This window comes from Cucurbita moschata, unplaced genomic scaffold, assembly GCF_002738365.1.
Source record: "Cucurbita moschata cultivar Rifu unplaced genomic scaffold, Cmos_1.0 Cmo_Scf00018, whole genome shotgun sequence".
NCBI lineage: Eukaryota > Viridiplantae > Streptophyta > Magnoliopsida > Cucurbitales > Cucurbitaceae > Cucurbita > Cucurbita moschata.
This window is the reverse complement of record NW_019268534.1, coordinates 4,611,631-4,628,077: the sequence shown is the minus strand read 5'-3', so window position 1 is coordinate 4,628,077 and position 16,447 is coordinate 4,611,631. Positions and strand designations below refer to the sequence as shown.

Below are 16,447 nucleotides of genomic sequence, written 5' to 3'. Positions count from 1 at the left end.
GCAGATCTAGAGGCCAGGTACCGGAGGATGGACAACCTAGTGGGAGGAGGTGAACCACCTAGATTGGCAGCGCGCGAGCTCGAAGAAGTGGCCAAACTGCATGCCATCAGTGCAGATGAACCAAAAACCTTCGCCAAAGCAGAAAGGAACCCGTGCTGGCTGAAGGCAATGTAGAAGGAGATGACATCCATCATCGAGAACCAGACGTGGAGTCTAGAGGATATGCCGCCGGGACACCGAGCCATAGGGCTCAAATGGGTCTTCAAACTAAAGCGCAACGAAAAAGGAGAAGTTGTGAAGCACAAGGCCCGTCTGGTGGCGAAGGGCTACGTCGAGAAGTAAGGAGTGGACTTCGAAGAGGTATTTGCGCCAGTGGCAAGGTTAGAATCCGTCCGTCTCTTGCTTGCAATTACGGCACATTACTCTTGGGAGGTTCACCATATGGACTTGAAGTCTGCTTTCCTTAATGGAGAGCTGAAGGAGACCGTCTATGTCCGACAACCACCTGGCTTCCTGGACAATGATAATCCCGATAAGGTACTGTGCCTGCACAAGGCACTCTACGGGCTTCGACAAGCCCCACGAGCCTAGAGTGCGAAGCTCGACAGTACCCTACTGTCACTGAAATTCAAGTGCTGTGCCTCTGAGCATGGCATGTACACGCACGGCCATGGCAAGCAGCGACTGATCGTGGGAGTGTACGTCGATGACCTCATAATCACTGGAGGCGACGTGGAAGTCCTTAGAAGGTTCAAGAAGGAGATGTCAAAGAACTTCGAGATGAGCGATCTCGGCGTGCTCAGCTACTACCTCAGCATTGAAGTGCAACAGAACTCTACCGGCATCTCCATCTGCCAAAGTGCATAGCGAAGAAGCTGCTGGACACAACTGGGCTTGTGGACAGTAATCCTACAAGGACTCCAATGGAGGCCCGGCTCCAACTAAAGAAGGCTGGCACTACGACAACAGTCGACTCCACCAATTACCACAGCATTGTCGGGAGTCTGTGCTATCTGGTAAACTCTCGTCCTAATCTTGCTTATTCTGTTAGATATGTGAGCAGGTTTATGGAAGCACCTAGGGAGGAGCATCTAGTGGCTGTCAAGCGCATCCTGCGCTATGTAGCCGAAACCAGAGGCTGGGGTGTAAGATACTGCGCAGGGAGAGGAAAGGAGAAACTCAAGCTGTTCGGCTACAGTGATAGTGACATGGCCGGTGATGTTGATGATCATAAGAGCACCAGCGGAATGATCTACTTCCTTTCAGGCAGCGCGATCTGCTGGCAATCAACAAAACAGAAGGTAGTTGCTTTGTCTTCCTGCGAAGCAGAATACATCGCCGCTTTGATGTCAGCAACACAAGGGGTCTGGCTTGCGCGACTAATGGAAGAACTCATCGGGAGAGAAAGCGATCCACCAATGCTATACGTAGACAACAAAGCTACGATCTCCTTGATAAAAAATCCAATTTTGCACAACCGGAGCAAGCACATAGAAATTAGATTCCACTACATTCGAGAATGTGCAAATCAAGGGCTCATGAAGATTGATTTCATCCGAACAGAGGAACAACTTGGAGACATTTTCACCAAGTCCCTAGCGCGGGTAAAATTTGAAGAACTACGTTCAAAGATCGAAGTTCAAATAATAAGGTAGATATAGCACAGCTTTTAGGAGGAGATTGTTAAATAAAACCTATGTTCCTTAGGTCTAAATTCACGCCAATGGAAGAGCGTAATTCTAGTTGCCATTTTTGGCCAACTTGGGCGAAGTCTTCGCCCACTTTTCTATTTTTTGTAATTAGTTTTTCTATTTTTGTAATTACATTTTTTATTTAAAGAATTCAACTGAAGATAAATAAAACATCGAGTCTTCAGCAAATCTCTCTCCCTCTCTCCTTTTACTTCCGCTATTTTTTCTTTCGAAGAAACCTTCTGCCAGTTTTTTCGTCGACATTTTCCTCCGAATTGCCAGAGTCAACAGCCTTCTCCACCATCACTTTGAACTTTTTGAACACCTCGAATGCCTCGGAATTTTCTTTCAGAAAGTAAGCCCAAGTTTTTTGTGAGTAATCATCGATAAAGGAAATGAAATACCTCTTTCTGCTGAAGGACTCAGGGGTAATTGGTCCACATATATCTGTATGAATCAACTCAAGAGGTTGTTTAGCCCAAAGTTCAGTTTCTTTTGAATTGAGGTTCTCGCATGCTTGCTGAGCATGCATTCTTCACAAAATTTCCTTCAAAGTCCAAGTTGGGTAGCCCATGCACCATATTCTTCTTCACTAACTCTTTTAGGCCACCATGATGTAAGTGGCCAAAGCAGGGATGCCACAGTGGTGCCTTGTTTTCTACAGCGACTCGCAAACAATTTTCTCGTATGCTTCTTAAATTCAGTTTGTACATCCGATTTCTTCCTATCTCGACTCGAGCAACCAAACGCCCTTGCTTGTCCTTCAGGTGTAGCAAGTGATCTTTTAAGAATATCGAGTAATCTTTCTCTGTGAGTTGCCCTATACACAATATGTTGGTCTTGAGGTCTGGTACGTAATAAACATCTTGGATTGACCCCATTAAACCATCCTTTGCAAGAAATGTATCGTACCTTAGCCTTTGACCTCCACCTTTAACGCATCTCCAAATGACACATGACCATCTTCAATCTTTTGTATCTCTTTGAATAGGTACTCGTGACTACACATATGGTTACTTGCCCCTGAGTCGAGGTACCACAGAGTGTTGTTGTTGATGTTGTCTTCATTTTGAGCTATCAAGAGAAGACCTTCATTTGTTACGTCTTCCAAGGCTAGGTTGGTTGCTCCTTCCACCTTTTTCTCGGCTCAACAATCTTTTGCAACATGCCCCATTCTACCACAAATGTAACATTTGTCTTACAATCATTCGCATAGTGACCATACTTGTGACATTTATATAGCACTTAATGTTGGAGTAGATTGATCGGCCGCCTCTTCCTCGACTGCATCCTCTTCCACACCAATTTGCTTTGCTCGACTGTCCCTTCTCCTTATAATATTCTTCATAATTGCTACCTTGACCATTTCCGTGACTTCCACGACCACAACCTCTACCTTAAAAATTTTGAGAGTAGATAAACCTTTTCATCTTTGATTGATACCTTGGTTTGAAGTGCTTGATCGAGTGTTTCCTTCTTCTTCTTACGTTGCTTGTGTGCCTCGAGAGAACCGGCGAGCTCATCGACCGTGAACGTCGCTAGGTCCTTTGACTCTTTGATAAGTGCCTACAATGCTGGAATTTGTAAAGCTAGAGGTCCTTCTAGAATCCTTGCAAAATGTTCACAGAGAAAGCTAGCTTAACGGATTGATTCCAACCAAGAGCTGGTTAGAAGATGAATGACTCTTAGATCGAACTTGGAATCTATGATGGTCACTCTTAGATACCAAGACAATTCACTCCAGAATTAGCTTGATCAAAACTAATTCAATGAATCGGTTTAAACATCAAACCTAAAGCAAGGTTTGAAAAAGAGTAACACCAAAAAGGTATCAAGAAAACACAAAGGTTTTGTCTGTATTCAACAATTCATCCTAACATGAATATTACATGTCTTTAAATAGGGCCAAAAGATAATCCTAACATAATAAGGTTTAGCCACCAGCTACAAATCATTAATAAATGCTATTAAATACAAATTGAAAAAAATAAGGCATTCATACAAACTACTAATATATGCTATTAAATACAAATTGAAGAAAATAAGGTATTCATAGATTGTCTTAAATGGTAGTTCAACTACCAAAGGAAAGTCTTCTAATCACTTTCCAATGTCAGCCACTCCATTATTTTCTTGATTTGATACTTGAATCTTCTTTGTATTGCTGCTTGCAATTACTCGTTCGGGTACATGGAAGTGATCAGTTGTTGGATTCATATCACTCTTCTAACGCACATACAACATTCTCGAAGTTGTTGGTTAATGACCTCAAGATCTTCTCCACGACCCGTGTCTCGGGTAACATTTCTCTGTTTCAATTGAGTTGGTTTACCACAGTCTGTACACGTGTGATGTAGTCAGATACATTTTCTGACTCCTTCATCTTCATGCTCTCCAACTCGCCACGAACAGTTTGGAGACGCACTTGCTTGACTCGGTCGGTTCCTTTGAACACTTTTCCTAAAGTGTTCCACGCTTCATTTGAAGTAGTTGCACTGGCCCGACTCGTCAACGGCTCGGAACAACATGTATAATGCCGCCTTATCCTTTGATCGCAACTCTTTTAACGCCTTGTCTTGTGCCGCCGTATAACCCGTGGTATCTTTTGGTTCTTCGAAACCTTCTTCGACCACTTCTCATGCATCTTGAGAACCGAGAACATTCGCCATTGTAGGGACATTTGGCCCATCACATTCGTCTTGGCTCTGATACCAATTTGTTAAAGAAATCTCACTAATTTGTGAAATAAATCTTACACACACTAACGATAGAACGCTCTGATACCAATTTGTGAAAATATACTAGTCGCATATTTGTGTGTATTACTTCTTTGTATTCATTTTTTTTTCTTTCTATGCTATTTTTCCTTTTCTTTTGCTTAGTTTCTTTGCTTTCTAATTTACACTTATTTATAAGTTTTTCTAACCTAATAATAGGTATGAGAGAGCCCTCCTACACCTACCATTTTCTTTCACAGCTGACTTTTTAAATTAACTAAAATTAACATTTATCATTTTAAGTTTATTCAACATTTTTTATCCATAGTTGATTAGATAAAAAAAACATTAACCATTTATTTTTTAAGTTCCACACCTTGATCATCTTTTAAATAGGAGAAGGAAACCTATTAGGAAGAAGAATATAATTAACAAAATGAAAGAAAGGAAATAGAAGAACTTTACCCATAAATAAGTATTGATTCTTAGTAGTAATGTGTCGATTACAATACAACACTATTATTGTAGGCATACCTACCATCTTTATTCTTTTACATAGAGATAATACAAACCAAACTCAAATAGGAGCATGCCACTTTTATAGGAAGCACATGCAATCACATTATTATTTAGTAGTAGTATTAATAATAGGTGACAATAGTGGTGGCAGACATATTAAGCTATTATGGGCGTGCTTTTAGTTTCATACTTGAAATTATAGCTATTAACTCCCTTGTAAACACCGTCATCCATTTGATAGGTTTTTGTCTCTCCATTAATGAGTGTGTCACGTTGAGTATAGGAGTAGGGAACATCACTCGTACCCTTTGTTGCCAACAAACTGACAATCACAGTGGTCATTGGTGGAACAGTTACTTGATACGAGGTTTCCACTGCCTTTGATGTTGTTTTAGTTTCTCCCCATTGATATTGTCCAGAAAACTCAGCTGATATCTCAACCTTTCCTTCAAAAATAAAGGGAATTCCAGTTTCAATGGTCGTTTTCACGCCCAATTTCATAGAAACCGAAGAATTCCACATGCTGGACTTAGTTTCAGTGTAGGTGAGTTTCAAGTTCATAGTGTGTGGTTCTTTTGTTGTATTAGTAGCATTCTCAGTGGCCATCACAAGCGTACTTTGATCATAGATCCTCGAATCAGAAGGACGAAACTTCACATTATAGATTTCCCGCGAAAGAACCGCCTCTTCAAACTGTAATCTTGCAGTTACGTCAATTGTTCTAACAGCCGCATTGAGACAACTCGTTTTTCCTTCAGTAGTGAGCCTCTTGATAAAGTTGTTATTCCCCATGTTTCGAAGAGCAACAACGTTTTTATCAACTTTTGTTGGCAAAAACAGAGTATCAGGATTGTTGGTCGTGGTGTCGGTTGAATCAGCCCAAATCCAATTAGGACTGCGCCTCCAAAATTTTCCAAAGTAATTTGACTTCAATCGAATATGTCCATCTTTTGTAATGAAGGTTTCCATTCCAACGGTAGGATCTCCAATATCATTAGATGCAAATTGCAAATATTGATGCCCTTCGATCCACCGAGCACTGAGGTAGCAATCATTATCTCCTTTGAAAACTATATGTTTTGGTAACGATTGTAGAGTTCCCCAATCGATGGGTGTGCTAAGATCACAAAGATCTTGATCAGGGCTTGACCATTGGGCTCGCAAGCAGTTTACATAAGGAGCAGAGCCTCTCCACAAGCACACATTGAAACCAAGATAGACATGACGAAATCGAAATGCTTGATGATTGCTATCATAAATAGGTTGAAATAACGTGCAATTCCATTTGGATTTGTCTTCCTCTTTATTGTCAGCCTGAGCAACAATAAAATTATGGTCTGAAGGCCAACTTACCCAATACTTATTGTTGTAAGAACATCGTATGTTGACTAGTGAGGGGTCGCATTTGGCTTGCTCCATTTCAAACATTGTGTATGGAGTTAGAATGCTCTCTCCCGAGTACTGCAAAAACGTTTGCACCTGTGAGCCTTCATTCACATAACGCAAGTAATTGTTGTTGTATTTGGATTTGAGGGCCACGTATCTCGGAAGGTTCACCATTTTCGCTTGTTCTTCTTGTTCTTGAGTTTTTGCTATATTGATTGTTTCTTGAGCTATCCTATTTATAGAAGCTAAAAGGAGGAAGTCCCACTTGGTCTAACTTTTCCTCTCCGTATATACGATTCCATTATCTTTTTATCTACTTCTTAAAGAAATGAATAAGAAGAAGAATATATCTTACGCCTTTGTTATGGAATTGACCGGATTCCATTTCGCCTTTGTTATCTGCGATTCGAATGATGGTTGGAAATTATCTCCCTATTAAGCACGCTTGAATTTATGATTTATGATTTATGATTTATGTACATTAGGTGAATGATAGGAAACACGAGATGAGATCTAAATTTTCTAGAAGTCCTAAGAACCTAGCAAATCTCGACGGCCCCCGAGAAAAATTATGAGAACTTATGAGACCGCTAGCAACATGAACGGATCAATTTTGAGGAGTTACTATTGTGTGTAGGATGAACAAGGGACGGCATAAATAGTTCACTTGAAGAGTTATTACTGTGTGCGGATTAACCCACATTGAAAGGGACGAGGGACTACATAAATAGATGGCATAAGTAACTGCTATTGTGTGTAGAATGAAAGCCACCTTAAGAGGAGACGAAAGATGGCGTAAGTAGGCAACATGAGGAGAAATTAAGGTGGCTACATAAGTAGATTACATGAGAAACTACTATTGTGTGTAAAATATAACCTACCTTGAGAGAGGTGGAGGGACTACATAAATAAATTGTTGAAATATCATCACTAGCCCAATAGAGTCAAGCCCAATTATTGTACGAGCCCAGTATATTTATTTTAGTAGAGATTTTAGGAGAGAGAGATCTAGATATTTTAGGAGAAAGATTCAAATTTGTTAGGTCTAGATTCAAATCGGTTAGGTCTAGATTCAAATCGGTTAGGTCTAGATTTAGATGGGTTAAATATAGATTGTTTACTCTTAGTATAAATACCTCTCCACCCTACCTAGGTTAATCATCCAAGAAATCTAAAAACAATAAAAAGCAGAAGTATTCTACAGAGTGTCTTGTATTCTCTTCTCGATTGGTCTTAATAAAGAGTGCGAGTGTTTCCCACAGTGAGTTGTGTTCAACATTTGGTATCAGAGCGAGGTTAGTGTAGTTTATCTGATCTCTTGGAATCCTTAGTATGCTCTGTGGTTGCAGCTCTGCCTGATCTTCCACATCAGAAACGATTTCTTGAGATTAGTGGTGAGTGAGTTTCTTTTCTGTCGTGAGAAGTCTGTGACTCTGCAAGTCTTGTGTCAAAAGAACTTGTTTGGTATTACTGAGGTATGGCCAACACGATGGGTGATTTCCAAATTGTTGGAGGAATTAAGAAACTCAACAACAACAACTACAACACGTGGGCAACATGCATGATGTCCTATTTACAAGGACAGGATCTTTGGGAGATCGTTGGCGGGTGCGAAACTACGCCGCCAGAGGATGATTCCAACGGCGCCTTGCGCAAATGGAGAATCAAAGCAGGCAAAGCAATGTTTGCGTTGAAGACCACAATCGGAGAAGAGATGTTAGAACATATTTGGGATGACAAGACACCGAAAGAAGCATGGGACACGTTCGTAATGTTGTTCTCAAAGAAGAACGATACGAGGCTACAACTTCTGGAGAATGAGTTGTTGTCAATTACACAACGTGATATGACGATTGCTCAGTACTTCCACAAGGTCAAATCGATCTGTCGGGAGATTACTGAACTAGACCCAAAGTCCGCCATTGTAGAATCTCGAATGAAGAGGATTATAATCCACGGATTGCGACCAGAATATCAAGCTTCATTACTGCTGTACAAGGATGGCCCACTCAACCATCACTGGTAGAGTTCGAAAATTTGTTAGCCAGCCAAGAAGCCATGGCTAAACAAATGGGAGGTTTCACATTGAAGGGTGAAGAAGAAGCACTCTACACGAGTGAAAGTCGGAGCAATAATAGGCCGTCTACCAGACGTGGATACAATGGTGACAAAAGAAGAAGCCACCAAGGAATTGCACAACCTGAGAGAGCTCAGAAGAATGACAACAAGAGTTTCCAAAGAACGAGATTTGGTGGTATTTGCTATAATTGCGGGAAAAAGGGCCACATGTCTAGAGATTGTTGGTCCAGGAAAAAGTCCATTGAAAACAATGTGGCAATATCCAAAAAGAAGATAGAAGATGAATGGGATGCAGAGGTACTATGTCCCATAGAAGAAGACGAGCTAGCACTCATGGCGACAATGGAAGACCATATCAACTATGAGAATGACTGGATCGTTGATTCAGGATGTTCAAATCACATGACTGGCGATCAGAGAAAATTGCAAGACAAGAAAGAGTACAAAGGAAGTCGTATGGTACGTACAGCAAATAACACACAGTTATCAATTGCTCAAATCGGCAATACGACAATCATGCCTGGCAATAAGTCTGATACAGTGTCGCTACATAATGTTTATCATGTACCGGGTATAAAGAAGAACTTGTTGTCAGTGTCACAACTAACAACATCAGGAAGCTATGTCTTATTTGGGCCAGAAGATGTAAAAGTTTATCAAGATGTTAAGATAATAGGAAAGCCGACAATAGAAGGACGAAGAGTGGAGTCTGTCTACGTTCTATCTGCAGAGTCTGCCTATGTTGACAAGACCCGAAAGAATGAGACGACAGATCTATGGCATGCAAGATTGGGACATATTAGCTACCATAAGTTGAAGCTGATTATGGAGAAATCTATGCTCAAAGGTCTACCTCAACTTGAAGTCAAAACAGACGTTGTCTGCGCTGGATGTCAATATGGTAAAGCTCATCAATTACCATACAAAGAGTCAAGTTTCAAAGCAAAGAAACCATTAGAGTTAGTTCACTCTGATTTGTTCGGCCCAGTCAAACAAGCATCGATCAGCGGAATGCGGTATATGGTGACATTTATTGACGACTACTCAAGATATGTGTGGATTTTCTTTATGAAAGAAAAGTCTGACACGTTCTCAAAGTTTCAAGAATTCAAGATGATGGTCGAAGGAGAAGTAGGAGCAAAGATTCGTTGTCTACGTTCAGACAATGGCGGAGAATACACGTCAGATGAGTTCGATCAATATTTACACGAGTGTGGGATACGACGTCAATTTACATGTGCCAACACGCCACAACAAAATGGTGTAGCAGAAAGAAAGAATCGACACCTTGCAGAAACCTGTCGAAGCATGTTACACGCAAAGAACGTTCCAGGAAGATTTTGGGCTGAAGCTATGCGAACTGCTGCCCATGTGATCAACAAGCTTCCTCAACAAAAGCTAGGGTTTGTCTCACCATTTGAGATACTATGGGATATGAAACCTACAATTAGTTACTTCCGAGTATTTGACTGTGTTTGCTATGTATTTGTGCCTGACCATCTACGTAGCAAGTTTGACAAGAAAGCAGTCAAGTGTGTATTTGTTGGATACGACAATCAAAGAAAAGGATGGAGGTGCTGTGATCCAACAAGTGGAAAATATTATACATCAAGAGATGTAGTTTTTGATGAAGCATCTACATGGTGGTCCTCGGAGAAGAAAGTCTTACCAGATTCAAACATCGAAGAAATTTTACAACAGAAGCTGGGGGAGCAAACTACACAAATTCAAAAAAATGTCAATGCATCTGAAAATCCAAGTGACATTGATATTGACAAGCAAGAGGCGACTCAATCAAGCGAATCTGATAAAAATGAAACGACACATCAACAACTTAGGCGATCAAATAGAATCCGAAGGCCAAATCCTAAGTATGCAAATGCAGCTATTGTAGAAGATAGAGTTTACGAACCAGAGACATATGAAGAAGCGTCACAAAACTCGGTTTGGCAGAAAGCGATGGAGAAAGAAATTATAGCCTTGGAGCATAATCAAACTTGGGAACTAGTGCCAAGACTAGGAGATGTCAAACCCATCTCTTGCAAGTGGGTCTATAAAATAAAGCGTCGACCGGATGGATCAATCGAGAGATACAAGGCTCGACTCGTGGCTCGAGGATTTTCTCAACAATATGGACTAGATTATGATGAAACATTCAGTCCAGTGGCAAAGATTACTACCGTACGAGTTCTGCTAGCACTCGCAGCAAGTAAACATTGGAAACTGTGGCAAATGGATGTGAAGAATGCCTTCTTGCACGGAGAGTTAGACAGGGAGATTTATATGAACCAACCAAAGGGATTTGAGAGTGCAGCTAATCCTAATTATGTATGCAAGCTTAGAAAAGCTCTTTATGGACTGAAACAAGCACCGAGAGCTTGGTATGGTAAGATTGCTGAATTTCTTACCCAAAGTGGTTATTCAGTTGCGCATGCAGACTCAAGCCTATTCATCAAAGAAAGAGAAGGAAATTTGACAATTGTGTTGGTCTACGTGGACGATTTGATTATCACCGAGGACGATGAAAGAGAAATTTATCAAACAAGAGAAAATTTATCAATACGCTTTCAGATGAAAGAGCTAGGAGAGCTTAAACACTTCTTAGGCCTAGAAGTTGATCGCACAGATGAAGGACTGTTTCTCTGCCAACAAAAGTATACAAGAGATATGCTTCAGAAGTTCAACATGTTAGAGTGCAAGCAAGTTTCAACACCGATGGAGATAAATGCCAAGATTTGTGCACATGAAGGCAAAGAGTTGAACGATGAAACAACGTACCGACAACTAGTAGGTAGTCTTATCTACCTAACTTTAACTCGACCTGATATCTCTTATGCAGTTGGGGTTATGAGTCGATACATGCAAAGTCCAAAGAAGCCTCATCTGGATGCAGCTCGACGGATCTTGAGATATATCAAAGGTACAATCGACTATGGTCTTTTGTACAAAAGAAGCAAAGACTGCAAGCTAGTTAGATACTGTGATGCTGACTATGCAGGAGACCACGATACTCGGAGGTCAACCACAGGGTATGTGTTCAAGTTTGGTTCGGGAACAATTTCTTGGTGTAGCAAGAGACAACCAACAGTCATTATCAACTACAGAAGCAGAGTATAGAGCAGCGGCTGGAGCAGCTCAGGAAAGTACATGGCTAAAACTCTTGATGAAAGATTTGCACCAGAAAATTGACTATCCAATATCACTTCTTTGCGACAACCAATCTGCGATTCGCCTTGCAGAAAATCCAGTGTTTCATGCTAGAACAAAGCATGTGGAGGTGCACTACCATTTCATTAGAGAGAAGGTCCTAAAGAAAGAAATTGAGATGCAGCAAATCAAGACAGATGACCAAGTGGCAGACTTGTTTACAAAAGGGCTAAATACTGGCAAACATGAGAGTTTTCGCTGTCAGCTCAACATGGTGCAGCGAATGAGGACTAGTGCTGAGGGGGAGTGTTGAAATATCATCACTAGCCCAATAGAGTCAAGCCCAATTATTGTACGAGCCCAGTATATTTATTTTAGTAGAGATTTTAGGAGAAAGAGATCTAGATATTTTAGGAGAAAGATTCAAATTTGTTAGGTCTAGATTCAAATCGGTTAGGTCTAGATTTAGATTGGTTAAATATAGATCTCTCCACCCTACCTAGGTTATTCATCCAAGAAATCTAAAAACAATAAAAAGCAGAAGTATTCTACATAGTGTCTTGTATTCTCTGCTCGATTGGTCTTAATAAAGAGTGCGAGTGTTTCCCACAGTGAGTTGTGTTCAACATAAATGACATGAAAAACCACTATTATAGGCAGAATAAACCAACCTTGAAGGGGAGGAGGATCTACATAAGTAGGTAACATGAATGACTAGGGAAATTTCGAAACTAGTTCTGATACTCTTAGGACCCTAAGAAAAGTTTATGGTTACTTACAAGGTTAAGAATGCAATGAGAGCCTACAGGTAGATTGCTTATTGAACAATATTAAACTCTTCCTTCTTTTCTTTTTCTTGTACGGGTCGAGGTGGGGAGGTGCTTGAAAACTGCATAGTCATAGCGGAGTGTCAAACCGGGACATCAATTTAAACTATATTTTTGTGGGTTGTCATTTGTATTTATTTTGTATCATGTTCTTGTTCCCCATTTGTAAATAACTTGAACAATACCTTTTATATATTGTTTTTTTGTTTTGAAATTTTTTATCTTGACTATGGTGTTGTGTGATGTGTGACATCTTTATGTATTTTTTGTAATTTTGTTTTCATTTTTACTTTTATTTATTTTCGTCTCATCTTTTAGTCCTGGTTTAAAATTCGAATCCTCAAAAATCGGATGTGACAATATCTCAATAGATATCCGGATGAAAGAGAGATGTTTGAGTTTTCTCCCGTACAATTGTTGATTTTGGTCTCTTCATGTTCATAAGAAGGAGATCTATAAGTCTTGTGATGAGAACTAAACTTGAAAATGCAAGAAACATCAAAACATAAAAGCATCATTCAAGCCCCTTGGTAAGAAATCTAGAATTTAGGAAGATATTGAGCTCAAATTGGAAGATTTTCACCGAGATATAGAAGATAAATAATCAAAGGAAGGCCCTCAATTTCTATAGTAAATTTCGGCCTAAGTTTCTAAACATGGAGAAATTTCTCCTCCCTCATGAATATCATTCCTTAAAACTTATTTTTAAAGCTTCTTGGCAAGGAGAAGAGCAACTTTGGTGAAGAAAGGAAAGGGTAAAAGTCACTAGAATACAAGAACAATAAAGTTGATGAAATTTCTAAACTTTGACCATTAAACTCATATTCATAGCTTGAGTTGTGTCGGGTCTTATACCAATAGATTCAAGGGAAGATAAAGAACAAGTTTGCTAACAAAGTATTAGAGAGATAAGCTCTATATCATTCATATCGAAAGCAGCTTGAGCTTGAAGATCTGAGTAAGTTCATTCTGTACTGTCCTATTTTGACTCTATTTTGTTGGTATTTAAACGAAACAAGCTAAAACTTTTACCAAACGATTCATGGTGTGTAAGACTACAAGATTGATGAGAAACTATGAGAAGATGGCCATTGGATCAACTAAAAACGGTGATTTTCATAGGAGTTAAAACTAGCATGGCGCATTTTCCAGAGGGCTGGAGGTAGGGATGATAACGTGGTGGTTCACTTGAATTGGCGACATCACCAAATTGACCCTTGCTTAGTAAGTTGATCAATTCACCCCTTTTGAGATAGGTTCTCACAATATTTCTTGATGTTCGAGAAAACAGACTCAATTTAGGATATATCCAAAAAATTTGAGAAAAAAACACTTTCGAAAGGTCGTGAAAAGTGATCCCAAACATGGCCAAACAAGTAAACAACTACATTGAATGATCTTTGCTCTCTTTGCTCATGTTTGGACCGGCCTATATTAGTTTTGTTTTCATAAAAAAATGTATTGCTCCAAGAACTAGATTCAATTTTCCACCTACTCAGAGAGATATAGAAGAAGTTTAGTTTCGGGAAGTTTGAGAATTGAGAGCCTTAACATACCCAAACAAGTAAGTAACCATATGGAGAAAGATTCGAGTAATACTCATGAAAATCGATCGGTACAATGAAAAATGATTAGAAATCATGTTTAAAAGCCTAATTGACCAAGTTACATGATAGCTAAGACTAAAAACATCTTGGTTTGAGGTTTAGTACGATATTCCATTTTAAAGCTTCACAAGTGCATATTTGAGAACTATGATAGAGTTAATATATTTATAAGTTTTTCACCCTACCTTGGTTTATTTATTATGTCTTGCCGTCCAAGCATGTTGAGCATGATGTATTTATATTCACGTTTATAAATTCATAATTTAGGTTAAGGGAACCCGTTTATGTCTAGTATTGCTATTGGATGATGCTATGTGCTCTAGAATACACGTTATGATTATGTTAGATCATGAACTGCTATTTTATGTTGTACGGGTCCTAGAACCTAGATTTGGATTCAGCAGAACATTGGGTTGACTAGGTATGTCATAGGGACAATTAGGGCGTAGTCCTTATTCGTGGATTAGCCAAGAGGGGTTAAAGTCTACTTGATACACAAAGTTCAATTGTCAACCAGAGTAGATCTCAAAAGTCATAGAGGGTATACTATTGAGGTAACTATGGTTATGCCCAATAAAGAGCCATGGTCTTATATTATTATACCCGAGAAATGGAATGAATAGGTAGTTTATTATCTTAGCCTGAAAAGGTAATATGACAAGAAATGGAATGAATAGGTAGTTTATTATCTTAGCTTGAAAAGATAATATAACAAGTAGTTTACTATTCTAATCCAAGGACGGTGAACGAATAGGTAGTTTACTTCGTCGTCGGCAAGATCTATAGGTTGGTAAAGTAAGAGGTAGCTGGATCTATGGGTATAGACAATTACAGGACTTTGTCACACACTGGGATGGAAGACAGATAGAGCACGAGGTCACAATACAGGAAAAATACTGGTAAGAACGTCAGAAAATGGCTCTAGAAGGAGAGAAAAAAATACCGTCAAAAATCGCCTGAAATCGAGTGAGGAAGACGAAGTCCATCGAGTCAGACTCTGGTTAGTGTTGGAAAAAGGGATAGCAAAAGAGATGAAAAAATAAAACAGGTGAAATAGATAAAGCTGTGCTTTATTATTGATTTTTGACTCTATACTTAAAACAATTACACCATTCTATTATTTATAGGCTTATACATTAGAACAAAAATGGTAAAATATGGAAATGTAGATAAATTACCAATCTCCTAAAATCTGGGTAGGTTGAATATTTGAATCATATCTCAACTACTTTAAATCATATCTTCATTTTGAGTACTTTGAATCATATCTCAACACTCCCCCTTGATTCAAAGTTGCAGATGTAAGTACAGAGCTTTTCTTTTGACAAGGCCTTCGTAAGTATGTCTTCTTTAACCCGTACAATGTCTGTCTTTGTATACCTTTGTTTCTTTGTCTTCCTTTATGAATCCCTCTGGCGGTGTTACATAAACTTCTTATTGTAAATCTACATCAAACTGATAAACAGACCACCGCAATGGGCTATATGTCCCATGTAAATCTCCATAGAACTTTTCGTTTGGCAAGTCAACCATATCCCATGTTACATTTTCCTTAACGGACTGCATCTCTACTGTCATGGCTTTCTTCTGCTCTTCTTTTTTAGTTGCTTTTTCATCATGTTCCATTTTTCTTAACGGACTGCATCTCTACTGTCATGGCTTTCTTCCGGTCTTCTTTTTCAGTTGCTTTTTCATAATTCATAGGGTCTGAAACAGTAAGAGCAAATTGACATGATGCATATATGTTAGCTAAAGATTTATACTTCCTTGGAGGTGTCTCATCCGAAAATTCTTCAAAAGAATAATTGTTGTTCAGTGATGCTGAAGATGATGAATTTGACACATTTTGTGTTGCAGTGGATGCATTGGAGTTGACCCTTGTCTCTTCATTTGGGGAAACTTCAACCATAATCTTTTGCTGCTCCTATTCTTTATGTTAAAGATCACGTATTTGTTTAGATTGCTGTCAGTTAGTATCTAATTAAATCTCCGTTAGGAGTTAGATCTAGTTTTTTATTTGATTTAGTTTTGATTTGATTAGATTTTATTTTGATTTGTTTACTGGTTTGTTACCAGATTTTTAGGTAGATTTTCTGTATAAATATGGAGCATTTTTGCTCTTCATAATTCAATCATCTCATCTACCATTCAATAAATCTCTCTTTCACTAACAATTGGTATCAGAGCTATCTTCTTAAGGGATCTGTGAGATCAAAATGGGAGAATCAAGTTTTTCAGCTGTTGCACCACCAGTCTTCGATGGAGACAATTATCAAATGTGGGCAGTTCGTATGGAGACTTATTTGGAGGTCTTGGATCTTTGGGAAGCAATAGAAGAGGATTACGAGGTCCCTCCGCTTCCAGCAAATCCTACTGTAGCACAAATCAAATTACAGAAGGAAAAGAAGACAAGGAAATCAAAGGCAAAAGCTTGCCTATTTGCCGTTGTATCTGAAATGATCTTCATGCGAATA

General features: G+C 39.2%; 1 protein-coding gene across 1 annotated transcript; it reads right to left on the bottom strand.

Annotated features, from left to right (window-relative positions):
• Window positions 1-5,083: 5,083 nt before the first annotated feature.
• Window positions 5,084-6,487, bottom strand: LOC111456344. The gene has a single exon (XM_023098168.1). It carries the CDS (start codon window positions 6,485-6,487, stop codon window positions 5,084-5,086), a length of 1,404 nt encoding a protein of 467 aa, XP_022953936.1.
• Window positions 6,488-16,447: the final 9,960 nt, after the last annotated feature.

Bases quoted from the DNA above. Each gene is read 5' to 3' on its own strand.
- LOC111456344 (XM_023098168.1), bottom strand. From the start codon at position 6,487: ATGGTGAACCTTCCGAGATACGTGGCCCTCAAATCCAAATACAACAAC.